This window comes from Thermobia domestica, chromosome 2, assembly GCF_964235325.1.
Source record: "Thermobia domestica chromosome 2, izTheDome1.hap1.1, whole genome shotgun sequence".
Lineage (NCBI taxonomy): Eukaryota > Metazoa > Arthropoda > Insecta > Zygentoma > Lepismatidae > Thermobia > Thermobia domestica.
The window spans coordinates 365,104,916-365,129,340 of NC_137455.1; the positions used below are offsets into that span (position 1 = coordinate 365,104,916).

General features: G+C 36.2%; 1 protein-coding gene across 2 annotated transcripts in view; it reads right to left on the bottom strand.

Moving 5' to 3' along the window:
* The window catches only part of LOC145679891 (immunomodulatory peroxidase-like), a 173,881-nt gene that overhangs the window by 56,531 nt on the left and 92,925 nt on the right, over positions 1 to 24,425 (bottom strand). For both annotated transcript variants that reach the window (XM_081750407.1, XM_081750408.1), the window contains exons 2-3: positions 9,247 to 9,436; positions 3,302 to 3,575 (exon numbers count right to left, since the gene is read on the bottom strand). In XM_081750407.1, the coding sequence (XP_081606533.1) occupies positions 3,302 to 3,575; positions 9,247 to 9,436 (464 nt within the window). The remainder of the gene's footprint in view (positions 1 to 3,301; positions 3,576 to 9,246; positions 9,437 to 24,425) is intronic.

Here is a 24,425-nt window from a genome sequence, read left to right on the forward strand (position 1 = left end):
TTTAATAATAACATAGCCGCACACATACATACACACACACACACACATATTAAAGCTCTGTGCACAGAACCCCACTGTATGGATTCGATGTATTTTGTTACGCAGAATCCAAATTTTGAAACCCCAGGACGATCGATCGTGTCAATTGTTTTTCTATAGGGGAAAAACTTTACCGATTTTAGATAGGAAATATACATTTAACGCAACCATACAAAAAACAAATGTTCTGTGCATGGAACCCCTGGGTATGGATTCGATGTTTTTTGATACACAGATCCAAATTTTGAAATCTCAGAACGATTGATTGTGTCATTTTTTTTATAAGCGATAAACTTTACCGATTCTAGATAGGAAATATACATTTAACACAACCATACAAGAAACAAATGTTCTGTGCATGGAACCCCTGGGTATGGATTCGATGTATTTTGTTACGCAGAATCCAAATTTTGAAACCCCAGGACGATCGATCTGTCAATTGTTTTTCTATAGGGGAAAAACTTTACCGATTTTAGATAGGAAATATACATTTAACGCAACCATACAAAAAACAAATGTTCTGTGCATGGAACCCCTGGGTATGGATTCGATGTTTCTTGATACACAGATCCAAATTTTGAAATCTCAGAACGATTGATTGTGTCATTTTTTTTAATAAGCGATAAACTTTACCGATTTTAGATAGGAAATATACATTTAACACAACCATACAAGAAACAAATGTTCTGTGCATGAAACCCCAGAGTATGGATTCGATGTATTTTGATACACAGATCCAAATTTTGAAATCCCAGGACGATCGATCGTGTCAATTGTTTTTCTATAGGCGAAAAACTTTACCGATTTTAGATAGGAAATATACATTTAACGCAACCATACAAAAAACAAATGTTCTGTGCATGGAACCCCTAGGTATGGATTCGATGGTTTTTGATACACAGATCCAAATTTTGAAATCTCAGAACGATTGAGTGTGTCATTTTTTATAAGCGATAAACTTTACCGATTCTAGATAGGAAATATACATTTAACACAACCATACAACAAACAAATGTTCTGTGCATGAAACCCCAGAGTATGGATTCGATGTATTTTGATACACAGATCCAAATTTTGAAATCCCAGGACGATCGATCGAGTCAATTGTTTTTCTATAGGCGAAAAACTTTACCGATTTTAGATAGGAAATATACATTTAACGCAACCATACAAAAAACAAATGTTCTGTGCATGGAACCCCTGGGTATGGATTCGATGTATTTTGATACACAGATCCAAATTTTGAAACCCCAGGACGATCGATTGTGTCATTTTTTTATAGGCGAAAAACTACCGATTTTAGATAGGAAATATACATTTAACACAACCATACAAGAAACAAATGTTCTGTACATGGAACCCCTGGGTATGGATTCGATGTATTTTGATACACAGATCCAAATTTTGAAACACCAGGACAATTGATCGTATCAATTTTGCTTTGTGGGGGAAAATCGTATGTGCTATTTTACGTACCAAAATTCTCACCAAAAATTCATTAAAATTTTTCCCCACAAAAAAATTGACACTGTCGATCGTCTTGGGATTTCGAAATTTGGATTCTGTGTACCAAAATACATCGAATCCATACTCTGGGGTTCCATGCACAGAACTTTTATTCTTGTGTGTGTGTGTGTGTGTGTGTGTGTGTGTGTGTGTGTGACTGTGTGACTGTGTAATTAGTTAAAATCGAGACAGACTGTACCAGTCAACACTTCCAGCGGTAGCAACACTGCTCAGTGCTAAATCGAGTCATTATAAAAAGACAATTGGTTTCACTTTTATAATAGATATTATTATTATTATTATTATTTATGTTAAAAGTATCAACTAAGTGTGTCCCATTGTCCTGAACGTTTAAGTAAAATGTGTCGTCTGTCAAAAAAGGTATGAGAACCACTGGCCCAGAAAATTGTTGTTTAAACATGCCAAATATATATGTGATTATCAGAAGTTAAAATTTTTGGTTAAACCTAAAAAAAATATAAGCGAGGTTAAAACTTCATATACGGCATGATAGGGCATATAATACTGACCGCTTCAACTATCAACAGAGATTCGTTGATACATGTAACTTTCGGGAAATCCAGAATGTAATGATTGCTGGCTTAGTCAAGTGTGAACGAGATACTTTGTGCTGCTAAAGTAGGCCACATTAAATGATGGCAGCCTTGTATGATTATGTTTTGAGAAAATGGTAAAGGCGCAATCTTACGTTGCCGTTAATACGTAATTTCTGGAATTTAGAATTATTCTTGTGGATGTGCTACTTGCTCTGTTTTGATGTTATGTATACGATATGAACGTAATAATTGACGTAGTCCGTCGAAGAACTTTCTGTTTGTCATACCGGTACCTTCTAATGATTTTTGCTTCAAGTGATCCTGTAGATATTTGAAAATGGCAGTATTGTTGTCATGAAGCGGAGTCACTTTTCGTATTCCGATTTCTAACATAAGCACTCTTTGTTCGTTATTGGACTTACCATACGAATAGCCCGTAAGATAATTCGGTTTTGGACCTCCTTTCTTCAACTTCGTCAGGATTTTGACTTTCAGGTTCTTTGTATTGCTTTCATACGCAACCCTGAGGTTTTAAGAAAGACGGGACGTAATGTTAACGTAGGCCCAAAACTACGACCTGGGCATGAATCAGGCACAGTTGGCGATGTACAGATAGGATTACCATGATGGGACTGACCCTATTTGGGGCATTTCTGCTGTATGGAATGTATGCTAGCATTCTCGGCAACGAGGACCGACAGCCTGGTATAGCGTTTGATTTGTGCTATATGTATTCTACGTGACGAGAAAGGATAACTTCAACCAATCAGAACCGTGGATTTTGCTCCTATGGCTAGGGTGGGGTGTGATTAAAATATATGCTCGTCAGAAAAGATGGCATTACAAACACGAGTCTCATACTGTTACCTGTCAACGACGAAAGTTTATGATTCTCCCAAGATTCATACTGACGAAAACAGACGAATTTCAGATATGGTAAGTTTATGCAATTGCTAAAAGCATACACAAACTTCAGCGTTTCTACATCGTAACTTTGAGTGATTTTTTTTATTATCGCTGTCTGTCAGAGTATAACGTATCCATGGATTGAGAGGAAATTTTGAAGCTGATATAAAATTTTATCATATCTTTGCTCTTTATTTCTTATAGAAGTAAAATCTTTTTTTTTTAAATATATATTAAGAATATCAGAATTAACATATCCATCACCCATCTACTTTTCTACTACTGAAACTTACTTAGCATTTATGATCTTGACAAGCTCTCTGGCAGAATTAATAAACATCCTAGGATCGGTTACGTTGCTTGTGGAGCCGAATCCAAATGAATTAAAAGTATAATAAGCGTTGGTGGAGACTGGCGCTGGTTGAGGAGGTACAAGATTGATACCAAGTTCCACTAATTCATCATTCTTCCGTTGTTGTTCTTGAGCTAATGCAATGCCATTTTTTATAGCACTTACTATTTCTGAATAGGAAACTCCGATTTCTGCAAATATTGGTTGCAATAAATCTGAAAGAAAATATAAATAGGAATTAGATATTTCTATTTTAAGTAAATTTAATAATAATAATAATAATAATAATAATAATAATAATAATAATAATAATAATAATAATAATAATAATAATAATAATAATAATAATAATAATAATAATAACGCTTACAGGAATTGTGCACAGACGAAATAAGCAAAAGTTTCATTTTCAAATTAAGGTATCCGCATATGTAGGACTCCCAGATATTCCGATTTACATTTATCCCCAAGAAAGTGTTCAAAATTCGGCATGTCTCGTTTATCTTCAAAACATAAATTAATATCATTTCTACGTTATTTAAGAAACCTAACTTTTATTATGCCATTGATACCCAAGTAATAGGAACAGTCGTTCTTTCAGAAAAAGTGTTCCGGGGGTCACACGTAGTATTCCGGGGGACACTGCTGGTACTACTTTATTATTATTATTATAGTATAGACGTCCGGGGGGAGAGGCACTCTCAGAGTTCCGGCCAATAAAACATGTTTGGAAGAGACACTGAATAGGAATAATCTTTGCTCTCTGACTGAGTTTAGTGAGTAACTTGGAACTTTTCCTGATGGGGAACAAGCATTACCTTTGGGCCATCTAGAAAATTTTAGCCCCTCTAACTACACACTTTCAATACATTTTGATATTCCAGCACGAAATTTAATGTTCTCCTTATCTCGTTTTCTGTCGACATCAGCATTTATATTTTGTATATGCGGAATACGTAAGTCGAAACAAGTGTGTAAATATGTGAAGTTTCATAAGAAAAGAAAGTCTCACAAAGCGTGTATGTTGTCTCTTTCCGCATCACTCGCAATACCCACCTATTCCATCTTGCCCGTTTTAGGTTGGCTATTATACAGAGGTCTCTTTTTTATAGAATACCAAACTGTTATAATCAAGTAACAACTGATGTGGACATTTTTTCGAGTTACCCAGTGTTTGAAAGAGCAATTAAAAGAGTTTTGACGGAATAGTTTTACTTTTACACTCTTTTTTCCTATGTTGTTGTTATTGTTGTCTTGTTTTTTTTTCTTTCTTTTGTTAGCATGTCCCTTTGTGAAGTGGCAAAGTTATGCTGTATCTGAGAATTTGTTTAATAAATAAATAAATAAATGTTGAGATAATTTGATCCTGAAAAAAGCTAAACTCTGGAACAACTGTCGACTATTTGAAATCCAAATTCCAGCAGAACAACGACAGTAGGAAGGTATTGACAGAGGCTATAATTAATTATCGTTCAGTTGCTAGCTTCATACATTTTAGCATTTAGGAGTCATAGAGAAAACATGCACGCAGCATTTTAGCAGTATTTTATTTATTTATTTATATATTAAAATAAATTGCTAGATATCATGCAACTTTACGCCAAATGACAAACAAAGATATTAATGATTATCATTCAACCAATTCTTACATCATCATTCACTTGCCTTATTCATCATCTCCTGCCACTAATGCTCTCGCCTTCGGTGCGAGCGGTCCCGGGTTCGATTCCCGGTGGGGGCACTCGGTCGAAAAAGTGTAAAACGCTTCTTCAGGCCAGCCACCCTGAATCAGGTATTGCTGGGTTTTCCTCATTCACACCAGGCAAATACCGGGGTGGTACCTAACTTATAGGTCCCAGGTCGCTTCCTTCCTTTCCTCTCCCCGGTTTGTGTGCTTGTCGAGGGACGTCATCCCTCAAAACGTGACGGGCTAAATGGTCCAGGGATGAATCCAGGAGGAACAAACGGGGCAATCGCCCCCCTGAAGAGAAAACTTTATATATATATATATATATATATATATATATATATATATATATATATATATATATATATATATATATATAAAACCCATCCCAAAGTTTGGGGCCCTTAAAAGTAGCAGTATGACAACCCACCGCCCCCGAGAAGTCGGTCCTGGATCCGCCCCTGAAATGGCCTTAGATACTGAAAGTTCAGAAATCTAAATTCTAGATCCTTCATTATCTCCCTTAGCCTAAAGGACGTAATAATGGGACGTTAAACTGAAAGATTTCATGTAATTTTCATTTCCTTCCAGATTTTCCAGATAAATATGAAAAAAATATCACAAATATATCTATCTTCTTCAGAATTTCCTGCTAAAATACGGTAAATGTTAACCTTATACCAGACTATCAAAACATCAATTACACCAATTCCTTGGAATACGCTATAAGGAAAATCAAAGATTGCAACCAGGGCCTAGAATTGAACGGTATTCACCAGGTTATGGCATATGCTGATGACGTAAATTTAATAAATGATGATAGGAGAAGAATAGAAAGAAATGCAGAGATCTTATTAAACGCTTGCAGGGACATGGGTTTAGAAGTAAATGCAGAGAAAACTAAATACATGGAAGTGCGTCGGGACCGGAATACAGCAAACTATGGATGCGTTAAAATATTAAATAATACTTTTGAAAAAGTGGATAGTTTCAAATACCTAGGATCAATATTAACAGAGGAAAATCATAGTCACGGAGAAATTAAATGTCGACTAAAAGCAGGGAATTCGTGTTACTATTCGGTTCAAAATCTCTTGTCGTCGCGAATTTTGTCGAGAAATTTGAAGCTTAAAATATACAAAACGGTAATCATGCCTGTTGTTTTGTATGGCTGCGAAACATGGTCGCTTACTCTGAGGGAAGAACATAGACTGAAAGTATTTGAGAACAAGATCCTGAGACGAATATTCGGACCCAAGAGGAACGGGAATGGGGAATGGCGGAAACTTCATAACGAGGAACTACATAATTTATATGGTTTACCCAACATTGTTAGGGTCGTGAAGTCTAGGAGACTTAGGTGGGCGGGTCATGTAGCTAGAATGGAAGAAAGTAGAAACGCTTTCAAAGTCTTGACAGGAAGACCAATCGGAAAACGACCATTAGGAAGACCTAGGCGCAGATAGGAGGACAATATTAAGATGGATCTCGCAGAGATTGGAATACAAAGTAGAAACTGGATGCAGTTAGCTAAGGATAGAAGTCAGTGGAGAGCTTTTGTGAACGCGGCATTGAACCTCCGGGTTCCATAGGCCATAGGGTTAGTTAGTTTTTATCGCACAATAAGCAGCATTATTTCAAGAAATGGTCATTTGGCATATACGTAAGTGTATTGTACTGTGTAATTGTACTCAGTGTATGTCTTCAGTTGTGTAATTGTTATGTTTGTTCTTTAAATTTTACGTAAAATTTGAAAACTCTAAATAACATATGAATGAAGTTACAGTAAAAAGGTGGAAATAGTCTTGAACCAATCCCAATCAGGGAATACCTGTTTGGGCCAATATATTATGCAACAGACATAGATTTGCTTGGTATAACATTACTTTAACTCATGAAGGATATGGTCAGAGCAGCGTGTTGCTATAGTGGGCAACATACGTAGTTGTCCGTCGTGAAGCGTCACCCGTACAGAAGACAGGTGGCGATTATACGCTGTTTGATGATCCGTGACTACTAACCACAAAAGCAACAGATAGAAAAAATTTAACGTTCAGTGCTGGCAACTTACTAGAACAGCGATGATGGGCATTTCAAAAGTTGTGTTCATTATAGGACACCCTTTACTTTTCATAAACCTATCTCCTCGTGCGAAATGAAACGAAATGAAATCTTTGAGTTTTACGTCCCACGATTATGCCGGATAGACTAAAGGAGACGGTGATGATGAGAAATGAATGAAATGGTGGAATGAAGAAAGTGGGAGGAAACGAGAGAACCCCGAGAAAACCTACGTACACAGTTTTTGTCCACCACAAAGTTCACTTGGCTTGAGCGAGGATCGAACCAGGGACCCCACGCAACAGGGATGAACACTCTACCACTGAGCCACCGCGGCCCCCTCCTCTTGCGAAGAACAGACGTCTTGCTTACTACATTATATTAATGAATATCATGTTGAAAAAACAGAGAAGGATTCTCATAAGTTAAAATCTTATGAGAATCCTTTGTTTTTTCAACATAAAATATTTTTTTTGTATCAAGTATTTATAATAAATATTTTTACTTTATTAACTTTACTCTTACTTTGTATTGCTGTAAATTTTCATGTGCATTGTGTAAAATACGACTTATCTATATTTTAATGCTTTATTTCCTTTTTTGTTTGAATTAGTATTTTTATTATTTAACAATTATGCACTACGCATAATATAGAAGTTCTTTTTGTCACTGTTTTAAATCTAAGTTTCATATTTAGCTTTGTGAATATGTGTAATTTCACTTCGTGTATCTGCATTGCCTTTGGTGTGTTTTAGAGTAGATTCCAATCAGCTGATCTCAAGAATTTTTGACAGCCGATCCATTTCATACACGCCTACGAGAATCTCTTTTATTTTTGATTTTTTTTTAAAAATTAAAATAATACAAATTATTTTAAAAATCAGCACGGTCCACAGTTTCATGAAAAGAGAATTGAAGGTCTCAATCGTATTTTCTTTCAGGACATGCATCATTTTTGTTGTATACTGTATATCTTAATAACTATCTAACTAACTCTATGGCCTATGAAACCCGAAGGTTCAATACCGCGCTTACAAATGCTCTCCACTGACTTCAATCCTTAGTCAATTGGATCCAGTTTCTACTTTGTATTCCTATTACTGCAGGATCCATCTTAATATTATCCTCCCATCCGCCGCTAGGTCTTCCTAATGGTCGTTTTCCGATTGGACTTCCAGTTAAAACTTTGAAAACGTTCCTACTTTCTTCCTTTCTGGATACATAACCTGCCCATTTGAGCCTCCTAGACATGAAGATCATAACAATATTTGGTAAACGGTATAAACTATGCAATTCTTCGTTATGAAGTTTCCGCCATTTACTATAACTATTTCTCTAGGGTTTGAATATTCGTCTTATCGTCTTGTTCTCAAATACTTTCAGTTTACCTTTCTCCCTCAGATTAAGCTACCATGTTTCGCAAACCGTATAGAACAACAAGCATATATTTTAAGCTTCAAATTCCTCGACAGAATTTGCGACGACAAAAGATTTTGAAGTGAATAACACGAATTCCCTACTTTTCTAGTCGACCTTTAATTTCTCCGTGAATGTGGTTTTCGTCTGTTAATATGTAAATGAAAATGTTTTATTTTTCCATAATATCTTGGTCAAGGGGATTAAAACTTCGAAAGCACCCTTGCGTAAGTCACTGATATGTAAAAGTGTAAGATTATAAATGTACTTAAAATAGTAGTGAATTTAATACTGGACATCTTTGCTGCCGTTGAGGGGCAATGACAAGAACAATCTCTCTCAAAATTGATTCTAATTAATTGATTCATTAAATTTTAAAATATCGCGACACATCTTATAGGATTGTGTGATTGAAATTACTAGCTTAGTACACCACATTCAAGACCATCCTGTACTATCATAATACAGGGTGGCCCAAACGTAGGTATGCAGCACCGCACTGATCAGCTCATTGCATTTTATGTCACTTCTTATTGTAATTCATCAGCTAAACCTAGTTTCTTTATTATTTGTTCTTAATGTGTTTTTTACTTATATCTTAAGGTCGGAAGAGCCGAAGTAAATACATCCATAAACTAGAATGTTACACTTGATCAATGCAGGGGTGTATACCTACTTTTGGGCCACCCTGTATAACTTAGTATATAATTATAACAACTTACCACTTTGCGGAGAATATTTTGCACAATAAACTTGTTTTTCGTGTGACCTTGTGACGAGGTTAGCTTGACACGAGCTCATTAATTGAAGAAGTCTTATTAAGTTATCATCATACGCTACTGCTAAGGCGGCTGATAGTACGGACAGAACGAAACAAATGACTACCAACAACCGCTCCATCATCTTTTGCACCTGTAACAATAAAAGAACACGATGAGAACAATCATTAGATAAGAGGAAACGAATTCAGTTTCAATCAAATCATTTTTACGAACTCTATAATTGAACGGCTCGGACGAACATAATGTTATGCCACATTTTTCTACCTTTCGAGTAAACTGGAAATGAAGATTGACCATTCCCGTGCAACGACACATGCGAAACAAGCTTGCCTTGCAATCTGCAGGTGTATTTCTGAAATAAAACTACCTACATATTCTTCTATGGTTAGTTCACAATTCATTGCACCTATTACTCAATTTCACCGGAACTGCAGTTCACCATTATGTTCGCCCAAGCTGCTCAATTGTACCAGAGTTGCTGTTTCACTGTAGTGCTCGGTAAAATAAGAATTAATACCTTTTTACATTGAGAAAGGAGTTAATATATTTTTATTTGAAATAGGAATTAACATATTCTTCGTATTGAAATAGGAGTTGACATATTCTTTATATTGAAATAAGAGTCAGCATATTCTTTCTAAATGGAAATATGAGTATAAAAATAAATGCGATAATAATAATAATCTTCTGCCTATTTTGTTTTGTGGTATACATATCCCCTCCTTTATTTGAGCTCATTCGTGGCTAAGCGGTTATCATACGCGCCCTTGGTGTGGAAGACCCGGGTACGATTCCCGGCGGGAGCACATATGGTTTGGATTCCACGTTACTCAGTAGGTCCGATCTCATATAGCCTAGCTGCTGAAAGGGACGTTAAACTCAAAATCAACTTAATCCTCCCTTTATTTTCAGATTCCGAAAGAAGATGTTGGAATTCCGTCTTCCAATTCATTGTCTGTTTTACTGGAAAACGTCAGTTCCTTTTATACATAAAAATATTAAAGAATATTGACTTTTATGGCTATATTCAACCAGAGTTCCCTGACTTAAAACATGTTGTGGTGCAGTGTGTACCGCAATATTGCCCTTTGGAAGGCCCTGGAAATCGGATATCTCACCCGAATCTTTCGTATATGGAAGGCATCTATGATCACGCGGGTCAAATATTTTGTCCAGGCCGGGGGTGGATCCAGGGAGACAATCGCCCTCCCCAGAAGAGGAAAGTTTCTTATTTTATATATAAACCCATCCCAGAGTTTGGAGGTCTTAAAAATAGCTCTAAGTAGCAGTATTACAACCCCCTCCACCGAGAAGTCCGTCCTGTATCCACCCCTGGTTCAAACGTCAGTTGGGTTTGCATGATTAAGGTTTGCTGTGTCCTTTAAGACAGCTATTCATATCTGGAAATTAATAATTGTTATTAATTATAACTAAAAATGAAATAATGGTAGGATTATGAAATTCCGTCTATAACTTTTTCAAAATATATTTAACATAACGCAAAAACAAATATTATTACTCTAAATGAATAAATCTAAAACTTATGTCAATCAGCATATCGCACAAGACCTACGCTATACTCGAGTTGTATTAAAATGTTTCTTACAAACGGAAATTACTTATGAAAGAGTCGCTGTCAAAAAGGATGTGATAAAAGAGGAGTTATGAAACAAAATTGATTGAGAATACCTGGATTAAGTTTAGGGATGCCAACCTTTTCCGAAATCTGAAACGGAAATTTCACTTTCAGGCTTTCGGAAAATTTTCGAAATTGAGAAAAATTCCGGAATTCGGAAAAAAATCTGGAACATTTCCGAAATCAGATTTTTCTAAATTCCGGATTTTTCCGAATTCCGGAGTTTTCCGATTTTACTTTCCAGATTTCGGAACGTAAAAGTTCCGGAATTGGTCACCCTTAGTTAGGGTGAATCTGAACTACCATAATACGTTCAAATTATAATACTTTTCCATCGAGAGTCGAACCCCATATTGTTCAGTACATCATCATGGAGGACTCCATGTTGTGTATAGTCTGTGTGTTGACAAGGAAAATTAACTACCTAATCAACCATTGAACCATGTATACTGTTATTTTTTTTTAATTATACCAATCTTAGAAAATAGCAGGAAGGAACTACAGTAACATGGACATTCTAAAGAAATTCCATTTTTTTTTTAAATGTATCATTGTTAAGTGTGGGAAAGCAGTTAGTCTACCAATACCTTACTCAACGTTCGTCCACTCTAAGTGTATCTTCAAATTAGACAAATGCTGTTGCTTTCTCCCCGGTAGTACTGAGTTAAGAAAAAGAATAATTTTTCTGTATCACTGGTCATTTGGTCCGTCGTATCACCACCTTCAGCTGCACCTTTTATTCGTTTTTTCCTTTTTATTCTTTTTCTTTGTTTTTTCCCCTAACAAGAGGTTGAGTGAACACTTAACAGTTTCACTCAAACTTTTACTTTGTTTTCACATAACCAAGGAAATACACTATTTATTTATCCAAGGACATTTGGGGATTCTGTGCGGTTTGCAATTAGTCCAGTTTGTGACAAAAAAATCCATTTTAGTACGTGTAGCGACTAGCTTTGATTGACGTAATGATCAGACTAATGAGAGGGGCATGGTGCCTTAGTGCTATAGTGCTTACCTCGAGTGCATGGGGTTCGATCCCCGATCCGTGGGGTGGACAATATCGTGTCCATGGGTTTCCTCGGGGTACTGACGTTTCCTCCAACATTACTCTTCCACCAATGTTTCCGTTATCATTCACTCGTCTTAATCATCCGTCTCCCTTAGCCTAAAGGTCATAATTGTGGGACGTTAAACTGAAAAATTTCATTTCAAAGATTGGGAGACCCGGGTTCGAATCCCGGCGGGAGCTCATGTGGTTCGGATTCCACGTTAATCAGTAGGTCCACGTCTCATATAGTCTCGCTGCTGAACGGAACGTTAAACTCAAAATCAAATCAACTCATTTCAAAGATTTCATAAGACTAACGAGTCACGAAAGAAATTCCAGTTTGCGATTAAACGGTGATTGGTTCTTTGAAAGAATCATCTGGACAGGATAAATCACTAAACCGGATGTAGATTTCTATTTCTTTATAATTATTATGAATACCTGTAATTAATACATTAAATTGCTTCTTAATATGATGCAGTTGCTAATTACTAAAATAGTAACAAAAATAATAGGTAGTCGTCATTTTACAAGCACCCACACTTAACGATGGTGGTGGGTGAAAAAGCGACATAACTTTCTTCTTTACCCTTATAATTTATAATAACGGATAATAATAATACATTCTAAAGATGAAAACTGAAATGCTGGTAACTCTATGGTGGTTCCCAGAGCTCATTCAATATACCGTATCTTAAAAATATTGCAGGTTTTCCCGCAATATTTTTAAGATACGGTATATTGAATGACCTTCGAACATCGACATGTCACCTAAGATGTATCTGGAAGATAAAAATTAGTCCCCATCAGCATCGACGACGTTCTGCCAACGTTCTGGAAGGCCATGCATTCCATCCCTGTAAAACTTGGTGGGCCGTAAAGCGAAGAGCATTTTGCATTTTGCATCTCTACTACGGATTTGAACTGGCATCCTCTAAGTTGATTATCCAAGGAATGGAACAAGTGATAATTGGACGGTGCAATGTCCAGGCAGTATGGCGGATGTAACAGTTTCACCATTCAATGCATAGAATGTTGTTCCGGGTCATCCTAGCCACATGGAGCTTAGCGTTGTCCTGTAACAAGAGGACCCTTTTGCGATTCAGAAGTGCTGGCTCCAGAATTTTGAGTTTTTCTTGAACACGGCTTAACTGCTGACAGTACACAGTTGCACTGATGCTCTGACTAGCTGGTAGCAGTTCTCGATGCACGATGCCATGAGCAGTCCATCAAACACACAGGAAGACCTTCTTGTGGTGCAGCGGTGGCTTCGGCTGTTTTCTAACCGGTTCATGGGATGCTAACCAATGATGACGATGCCGTGGAGCTTTGTACAGGACCACTTCTCATCACATGTCAACTCCCTGTCCAGAGATGGGTCCTTCTTCAGACGCGACACGATTCAGAGCTAGTGGTCTACCTCCACGTTTTATCGCACGTTAGCAAGATGTGCTGCGGCCGCTCGATCTCTTTGATGGACCGGGACCGCTAAGAAACACAGGTGACTGCTCGCGTTGCCTTCTGGCCCGGAGTCAAATCATGTGGGACCCATCGATCCAACTTGTAGTGCTTCCCAAGATGATGGAGGTACTGCCGAATGGTTTTTCCACTCACAATGAATTGTTGTCCCAGTTCCTCATAGGCCTGGCCAATGTTCACCTCAATTGCTGCCTGAAGATCTTAATTTTGTACATGTGTTGGTCTTCCGGCACGTGGTGCGTCTTCGAGTAGTTCATCATTGTCCTTAAACTTATCAAATCAGCGCCGTACTGACCCTCACGACACGACACCTTCACCATAGGCCTTTCATATCTTCCAGCCCGCTGCACCGGCGTTTGACCCCAGTTTGAACTCGTACAGCATATACACCCTTATGACGCTCTGTGGAGGTCCCATGTTCACTCTGTCCTTACGCAAGTTCATGGTGTAACTGAACTGCCACAATCAGGTAGTATGTTCGATATACCCACAGAGACCACTGACCACCTTATCTCCATTTGCATTCAACTCACGGTGTGAGGGCTAATTGAACACAGGCCTCACCAAAAAGCGCCAGATCTTTCTTGGGTACCTTTATAACTACTTTCTCTCATCCAGATTATAAACACAGTAAATTCATGTCACAGTTCTGCTAATTTTGTAGACAAACGTTAAGTACATCTACGTACTTCCATTGCAAGTTTACGACTGCATTCTCACTTGTCTCAAAATTGTCTATTCTAAATCTGAATCAATTTTACTCTTGCAAATACTAACACTTTTAGTGTTAGAATGAATATTATGGAATATTTTTTTTTAACGCAGAGCAGCAATATTTCAAAATGCAAATCGACAATATTAATAAAATATTATTAGTGACATGAAAGAAAACGGAGATTAGAATATAGAACGGAACAAAATTCTCACTAAAATATGAAAGATATTTCATATTTTTCATTGACAAGTTTTTGATCTGGTACCAATTAAGTCAGTATTCTTAATTTTAAACTAATCTTTCAGTTTAACGTCCTACGATTATGCCCTTAAGGCTAAGGGAGACGGATGATTAAGGCTAATGAATGATGGTGGAAGAATTGGTGGAATGAAAAGGTGGGAGGAAAGGGTAGTACCCCGGGGGAAAAGCACGGACACGATTAAGTTACTTAGCCGGGGATTGAACCAGGGTCCCCAGAGATGAGCGCTCTTCCACTGAGCCACTGTGGCCCCTTTTTTCTTTACTTTTAAGGAATGGTTAATATCCTGCTTAAAAGAGCTACGCAGTTTTGTGATTACCCATGATTTTTACTTTTGGTTATTATTATTATTATTATTATTATTATTATTATTATTATTATTATTATTATTATTATTATTATTATTATTATTATTATTATTATTATTATTATTATTGTATTAACAGTTAAAAGTAATTGAACTTAGGTTTAGTGATTACTGATTTATGAAGGTTTCGCTCAAGGAATTTAATCATTGAATGTTTGCAGACCGGACCAGTGTTACCACAGCCCTAGCTCTGAAATGGGCTGAAATATAGTACCAAATTGAAACAAAAAGGGCTGAATTTTATACGAGGGTAATACACGGCTCTATAACATGAAACTGAAAGAGGTAATGTTCTAGAACAACCCCCCCCCTCCCCGCCTCTTCCAAGAGTACAAATCAACGTGTCGATTATGGCGTCACTAGGAAACAGCCCGCTAAGCCAGCAATTATGTCAATGTAGTTTTCATGCTATAATCAATCTTTTATTGCATAATCTTTGCAACGACACATAAATTATAGACTTACTTGAGTACACGCTGGTCTTCTTCAGAATATGCAACACTTGATTCAACGTGCTCGTATGGTTATATATATATATATATATATATATATATATATATATATATATATATATATATATATATATATATATATATATATATATATATCCACACTGTTTCCTTCTCGTCTCCTTTATGAGCGGTGCGGATGCGCCCATCTAGCGGCATTTGTATCCCAGTATAGTTCGAATTACGAATTTCCCACACAAAGTTCCTAGTGTTACGCGGTGCAACGCTACAGAATGCAAGTTCAACAGCATTTTTTAAGAGTCCAACACATATTATAAGTAACGTGAGATGTAACAAAATCTTACTGACACTGCAGAAAATGTGATAAGTATTTGTTAAATGGTACTGAATTGGGTAGAACTTTTTCACAAAAAGGGTTGCAAATGCCAGCGTGGTACCAACAGGCCGATGAATGATAAAAAGGGCTGAATTTGCTACAATTGTACCAAGTGTGGCAACAGTGGACCGGACCATTTTACCATAGCTGACAAATCTTATCTACTTGTCAATCAGAGAAGTCTGAAAACTGGAAAATATCTTTGATCTCTGTGAATCATTAAACGACTACAATGTTCGTCCTCATGAACTGAAATAATGAATTAACTCTACAATTTTATTAGCGTGTAGCGAAAAAAATGTTCAAAAATGAAACATATACCAATCATAGATTATATTGTTCTGAGCAAAATGAAGTAGCGAGCAGTATATCCTCAGATGGAATTACTGAGGATATGCCAGAAATAACGATATTTTTGTAAATCTAAAAATTGCTGCTGTGCGATAGTCCTGCTCTCTATTAATATGAAGCTGATACTGAACAATATCTTCATCAAGATTTTCGCTATGACCTCGGTTAGGATAGATATTTAGGAGCAGTTTTCATAACAAAAAGGGAAGGAAGTGTTAGAGGCGGATCAAGAAGGTAAAACCAGGCCCGCATCCACGGGGGGATAGGGGGGCCGGGCCCCCCTTAAAATTTGGCTGGCCCCCTAAAAGTTTCAAGGTGGGCTTGCAAATGAACTATAATATGATGATGAAGTATAATATGATTTGGTCGCCCCCCCTAACTTCTACCGCCCCCCCCCCTAAATTTCTGGGCTGGCTACGGGCCTGGGTAAAACCCGGGGAGCCAGAAAGCAGATTGTGATTCGTATATCACGATTCACTATAAATGTTTAAAAGTATATAAATAATAGCTTAAATTACTTTTGCCACTCAAAACATTGGAGGGGAGAAGGCTACACCCCCTGGCCCCGGGCTAGATCCGCCACTGAACGATGTACCACAAATAAAGTGAAAATCGACATAAAATGTACTATTTTCCTATGCTACTTTGACGACTAGCCTTCTAATCTTCGTTCTAATCCATGAGCGTCATTTGGGGCTTGAGGCGTTGGGGGCAATTGCCCCCTGATTTGGTCACTTGTACATTTTAATCCATAGGACAATAATATACTATTGAAAAACCTAAAAATCTACTGATATCTAAGATTACCCTCCCAAAAAACAAAATCTAAAATTACGCTGATGTTCTAATCCAAAACAACAGAAATTACGCATATTTCTACTGGGTGTTTCAAAATAACACCGACAATGTTTGGGAGGTGATTCTTGACACCAAGAAAAAACGAAAAGTGTAGACTAACCTGGGTGCACAAATGCTTCCTTTCGGAGTTATAGGCTGCCGAAAACATGAAAAATTGAACTTTATAGGTCCATAGCTCCAAAACTATCGAGCCTACCGTAACCGGGTCAAGACTTTACTAAGGAACTAATATGTACTCTATGCAAAAATACATGCTTCAGAATCCTGCAGTACTTCCGCAACAATTTTTATAGAGGTAGTTGTGAGTACTTCAAATTATGTACCCGCAGCCAAACTTCCTCTATAAATACTGTTGTGTGAGTACCTTAGGATCCTGAAACATGGATATTTGGAAAGCGCACACATTAGTTTCTAAGTAAAGTCTTGACCCGATTATGGTAGGTCCCATAGTTTTGGAGCCATGGAGCTTTAAAGTTCATTTTTTCATGTTTTCGGCAGCTTATAACTCCGAAATGAAGCATTTGTGCACCCAAGTTGGTCTATATTTTTTGCTTTGGTATCACGAATCACCTCCTAAACGTTGTCGATGTTGTTTTGAAACACCCTGTACAATATAGCCCTCTCTCGTATATATAGGATGTCGGAAAAGTCCCGTAACATAGGGTAACTCTGTTATTATCAGAGTTACAATAAAATCTAAGAGGGGAAACAGTCTCCAAATATAATGTTTCAATCTAAAGTGAAGGAATTTTTAAAATCGGACGAGCCTTTTGGGTTGTACACTCCTTATGCGCCCAACGTTAAATGAAAATGCAACGTTGCCATTTATCTGGGGCTAAGGGAGGCAAGGACGAGTGGACTGGCGGACAAATTATGTAGGGTATGGTGAATGGCGGCATGTTTGAAATGGGAGCTGGCCATCGACACATTAGCATAACAGACAGTAACCTCATTAACTTATGTTTTGGATCCAGGTAAATGGCATCGTTGCATTTTCATTTAACATTGGACGCAAAGTTACCTTGTCAGGAGACTTTTGAGACACCCTATATATATATATATATATATATATATATATATATATATATATATATATATATATATATATATATATATATATATATATATATGGGTGTAGTCGAGGGTATACGTCGTATATAATCTGATTAATCTTTGTTGATTCGATTTGATTTTAAGTTTAGCATTTGTTTCAGCAGCGAGGCTATATGAAACGTAGACCTACTGATTAACATAGAATCCAAACCACAAGACCTCCTACCGGGAATTGAACTCAAGTCTCCCACGCCCAAGGTGCGTACTCTAACCACTTAAAAAAGAGGGATCTTTCCTTAACCTTAGTCATTAGAGTATGCTTTGTAATTCAACGCGTACTCTAACCACTTAACCAAGAGGGAGCTATGTTTAACCTTAGTCATTAGAGTATGCTTTGTACTTCAACACGAACAATACTTTTGTTTTATTAATATTTGTTTACTTTCCTTTATTTAATCGGGTAATGACTCTAATGAAAAAGTGATCATATCACTTTCTTTTCTATCTTATTTTCAGCCGATGTTCAAATATTTCCCAATAATGCGAGAAACATGCAAGAAAATCTGTTTTTTTCTAGGGATGCGCACGAAACGAGTCGAGACAGGATTTTCCTGACAAAATTCGAGTTGAGACACGCCTCTTCCAATAGAGAAATATACATTTTTCGAGTCGAGACATCACTTTTACAGCACATTTTCGAGACGAGACAGCCACAAATCTTGTCTCGTGCGCATCTCTAGTTTTTTTCTCACTGTTTTGCAATCACAAGCGATTAGATAGGTAGGAAATCAGGTCAAAAATTGCCATAACTAAAGAAGCATTCAACAAGGAAAGATCACGCCTAACTGGTAGGCTTAATATTGGACTAAGGAAAAAGCTAGTCAGATGCTTGATATGGAGTATTAGATTATATGGTTCAGAGTTTGGACATTACGGAAGTTAGAGAAGAAATATTTAGAGAGTTTCGAAATGTGGTGTTGGAGGAAGATGGAGAAGATAAAATGGATAGAGAGAGGAACAAACGATGATGTTTTAAAACGGATAGGAGAAAAGAGGATTCTTTTAGCCAGTATCCTTCGTAGAAATTCCAATTGGTTTGGACACACCTTGCGAAAACAATTGCCTTATTCATACCGCCATAGAATGAAACGTGGAAGGAAAACGAGGAATAGGAAGAAGAAGACAACTGATCGATGACTTGAAAAATCAAAGAAAATATTGGGAGTTAAAAGAGGAAACTGAAGATCGGGAAACGTGGAAGAAACATTTCCAGGCCCAAACCTCAAACAATTTTTAAAAAATTCATTACTCCCAGGACCTGCCAAAAGGCAGAATACTTAATAATAATAATAATAATAATAATAATAATAATAATAATAATAATAATAATAATAATAATAATAATAATAATAATAATAATAATAATAATAATAAAATAATAAAGGTAAGATCCGTGTTTACAGTCTATTTCTGCATTGACGCTATACATAAGACGTGGAACTACAACTTAACGCTGAATCCGAACCACACGAGCCAGTGCCGTAACTTAGATTTTTCTGACGGGGGCAACCATTAATATGCGTATTTGGTCCCCCTAGAAAAAGTTGTTTTCTAATTCTTGGACCCCGTCTTTCCATTTTCTCTTATGCTTTATGGGCCCCCCAGTGTCTGAGGGCCCTCCTGCACGGCAAGATTTGCGGGGTCATTAGTTACGCCCCTGGGCCCCGTTTCATACATGACAAATTAATTAAGAGGACAATAGTGAGAAATCTCAAAGCCATACGAATAAATGTTATTTCTAGGGCCCCTAATAGTAAACATTTTTTTTTTTTTTTTTTTTTTACTGAAATGGGTCTACGACTCATTTTTGTTTTATTTACCTTTTGTGCGCTATTTGTTTATGTATTGTAGTTAAGACGTAATCCTGGAGCGGATGACGCCTATTTATAAAGTAAGGTCCACAGTTCATATATTTATATAAATAAGGTTACTGATTTATCAAAATTCGTATAAATACTGTATTATGATATCACCTTTTTATTATAGTACGTAACAAATTAAACTTGTACACACCTTGAAAATTATGCATGTAGTTTTCACGAGATGGATTCTTTGTTATGTATTATTTATTTTTCGTTACTATGACAACTAAATTCACATCGTCAAATCACTATCATAACTGAATATCATCGCATAACAACAGAAAAGAAATTACTTCTATTTCTCTTTTTCCATATTCTTCTTCTTTCTTTTTTGAACAGCTTGTGCATATTTTAAAAGTAAATTTTGCCCATAAATACAAATAAAGATATAATAAAGATCTTAAAATACAAGTATCGTTGTATGTGGCGCCTGGACAATAGGACCTTTTTTGAAGGAAAAAAAAAGAGAAATCCTGGACCGTTAACTATTACATACTAATTACTTAAGTTTCTGAATGACCCTCGTATGTATATATAAAAAATTAATATAATCATATATTATATTTACTTTTATATCAATATTATTTTCATATTTTAACTTAATTCTCTTAATTAATTTCTTTTCAAATATTTATACATTTCAACGTCGACAACTTGAGGTATATTCAAATAATGGCATAAAAGTTGTTTAATTTTAGGTCCGTTTGAGGCCATTGATACATGTTTTAAGTTGAAAGTTAACAAAATTATGTTATTTTATCTGGCAAAACTAAGAAGATTATGAAAAGGATATCATTATGACATTTAAATAATTGCTCTTTTTTTGAACAAGAAAGGATCAAATATATGATTTATTCAAACAAAATACAAATTAAAATTGAAATATCGACAATATTTAGAAAAAAAAAAGATACTCAACATCACAACAAAAACTAACACAACTAAAGAATTATTATATTAAAAATAAATTCAAAGATTAAATGTCATTCATGTTAACTTTGGTCACAATCTCAGAAGGAACTAATATTTTAACTAATTGCATCCATTTACTTTTTAGTATACTTTGAAGAACACCATATTTAAGTTCATAAGAAAAAAAAAAGAAAGTGTTACGGTTTGAACGAAAGAAGTTCTTATAAAGAACATAATCTACCAATGAATGATCTTCATAGAAATCAAATAAAGTGCAAATAACAAACGAAATCATAAGGTATTTACAGTGAAGTATAACAAAAAATCAACTAAATGTATTCTTTCCTGGATGCCACAACATTTTTTTAAGTTACATGACCAACGAATTCGTTTAGGTTGCATTGAAAGTCATAAACCGGTATACAGTCTTGCGCGTTTCTTACTTCTATAGTTCTTTGTTTCCTATTTGAGAATTTTTGCCATCTATGGAATTTTTACGAAATTCAATTCGAGGAAAATTATATCTGAGTACATGCTTCTTAAGTGTAGTACGATTACTATTACTGTTGCTACTAAGATTAGATTGTGTTACATTACCGGTACACGTGAATTTAACATTTCTTTTTACATTGGAATCACACTTTAATCTCACATGGATACTTCGAACTTGGTTTCGATTAAGGTTAGTTTGGTTCAGGTTAGTACTGTATTGCACCATTGATGGATTTTCAAAATTTTGCAATGTCATACCTAGATGATTGAAGTCAACACATTGCATCACGTTCTGTGAAAGCACCATCGGATTGTTCACTATTATCATTTTGGTCTTTTCGTTGAGTGAACATTTCAACAACCCCAACTCAATCGACCAATCACTACAAGCATTGGGAACACACGTTCTCTTTCTGGATTTCACGAATACTGGAATCAACTTTCTTCCTGCTACATGAACCAATGTCGTGTACATATCATTGAACGATTCTATTACAATTAGTTCATCTCCAGAATTAATATCATGTTGAATACACTGTAAATACAAGCAAGCAATAGCATTCACTAGACGAAGATGACCATAACTTGTCGCATATTGATGAATACTAAAATCTTCCTTACACGCAGCATCAGTAAGACAATCAAAAACATTTGAATAAAGAGAGAAGTCGGGATAATCTAATCCAACCAATATTGCAGCATGTTTTTGCGAACACTCAGCAAATTTCATCCACACATTTAAATCAATGATGTCATATTTCTTCGTTGATTCAAATTTAGGATCTATATTCTCTATAGTTTCTGTGGAAGGTTCAGGTTCACTTCTTTGGTAGTGTGATCATTAACTATAGTTTCCACTATTTCAACGGAATTTTTCACTTCAGTGAATCTACGTACAATCTGTTCCATTTTAAGGTCACTTTGTTCAATTCCTTGATTTGTCTGATTAATCTGTTCTGATAAATGTTGACTGTTAATGTCGATTTTGCTGTCGAGTTGTTTCATTTATTCCATTTGTTGATTCATTTGTTCCATTTGTTGATTCATTCGCTCACCAAAATCTTGCCTCAGTTGTCCAATCTGCTGTTTAATTAGATCAGCTAGGTCAAGGGAGTTCATCTCCCTATTACCATGTGATTCAGTTGCATTTTCAATACCAGGAAGACTCATTTTGATATTTTTGAAAATTTTTCTTCCACTCCTTAATAAAGTATATACCGTTTGGATGTTTTTAGCAAAATCAGTACGTAGCCTCAAAATCAATCTGCAATCCTGGAGTTAATTATCTAGGAGATTGTTTACTTAACTTCACACAAATCTCCTAAAATCCTGACGCCGTAAACCATCAAATTTATAAGGTCCATATATAATCCTTGGCGGAAACCACCAAATCTATAAGACCAAACCCTGGAGCGGGTGACGCCTATTTATAACGTAAGATCCACAGTTCATATATTTATATAAATAAGGTTACTGATTTATCAAAATTCGTATAAACCAAGGATCTTATAAAATAGAGGATCTGCCCTTACAACAAAATCTTGAAGCCATACGTCACAATTTCGCCGCCCCTACTCTGCCCACTCCGCCCAATAGGATCGCAATGTTTTGAGCCAACAATCACGGCGGAAACGAAACTAGCCAATCAGGCGATGGCAGAAACAAGAGTAGCCAATCAAATGTGCCGATGCTCGGTTGCTTTTTGGCTTCACCGATTTAATAGGATGAAGATATATATGGGCAGATCTTCTATTTATAACGTCCTTGGTATAAACACTGTATTATGATATCACCTTTTTATTATAGTATGTAACAAATTAAACTTGTACACACCTTGAAAATTATGCATGTAGTTTTCAGGAGATGGATCCTTTGTTATATATTATTTATTTTTCGTTACTATGACAACTAAACTCACATCGTCAAATCACTATCATAACAAATTATAATCGAAACCACCACCAGAAAAGAAATTACATCTATTTCTCTTTTCATACTCATCTTCTTCCTTTCTTGAACAGCTTGTGCATATTTTAAAAGTACATTTTGCCCATAAATACAAATAAAGATATAATAAAGATGCTAAAATACAAGTATCGTTGTATAGTGAACCTGTTTGATGCTTCATTTATACTTTCATGTTCGTATCGTATATGGAGTAAGAAAATTTTTGTCTTAAAGTAGGCCCCCCCTCGAACGGCGGGGAACTTTCCTGGGGGGAAGTTGTCTCCCTGCAACCCCCACACAAGTAACGGCCCTAACATGAGCTCCCGAAGGAAATCAAATCCGAGTATCCCGCGCCGAAGACACAAACGCCTAACCATATAGTCCCAATGAAGATTACAAGAGAGAGCGAAAGAATAATGGGAAGATTACGTGAGCTCTATCTCGAGTACCGGTATTGTTTTGATCAGTAAACACCACTACAAAAGCTTCGTTTAACTGGGATATTCGTATTCTTATCCTTCTCATTTTACTCTCTCACTACAATTTTCTCAATTCCTTCTGGCGCATTGGACGCGATTTGTCTCTGTTTCTTGTCACAGTGGGTTAGTTCTTTCTATGCGTACCTACTGACATTTATATTATTAATGCAGTTATTTACTAAGGAGTATAATCAAGGAAATATCATAAAATACTTTTAGACAATAAAACAATATCCCAACCTTTATATTTTGACTTGCCTTTGGCTAGCTGGGAGCTCGGTCCCCATACCCCCGCGTTTACTCGGCCTACAACCTACAGCCTCGTGCCTCTTAAACCCACAATTCTACCAAATTTAAAGTTTCTCTTCGTATTTCAACTATCTGAAAGATAAGATTTTGTATCCCAAGAAAACTCCCATTTCAATAACATGGAAATTCTTCATCCCCCTTTAGACCCATTAAAAACTAAAAATACTCATTTTTGGCAGTTGTCCTGTGGGTTAGTCCAGAAAAGCTACAATCATGTCAAATTTCATAATTCTAATCCTGCTGGAAGTGCCTAAACCTGTCCCATATAAATAACATGGGGAAGGTTTTTCAATTCCCCATAAAACCCCAGTAAAGTTGGAAATTTTTATATTTGGTAATTTGGTTAACAACGCTAACGAAAACGAACAAATATACCGAATTTCAAATTTTTATACCAATTTCAAGTATCTAAAACATGAGATTATAGGTCCGAAAAAGGCTCATTT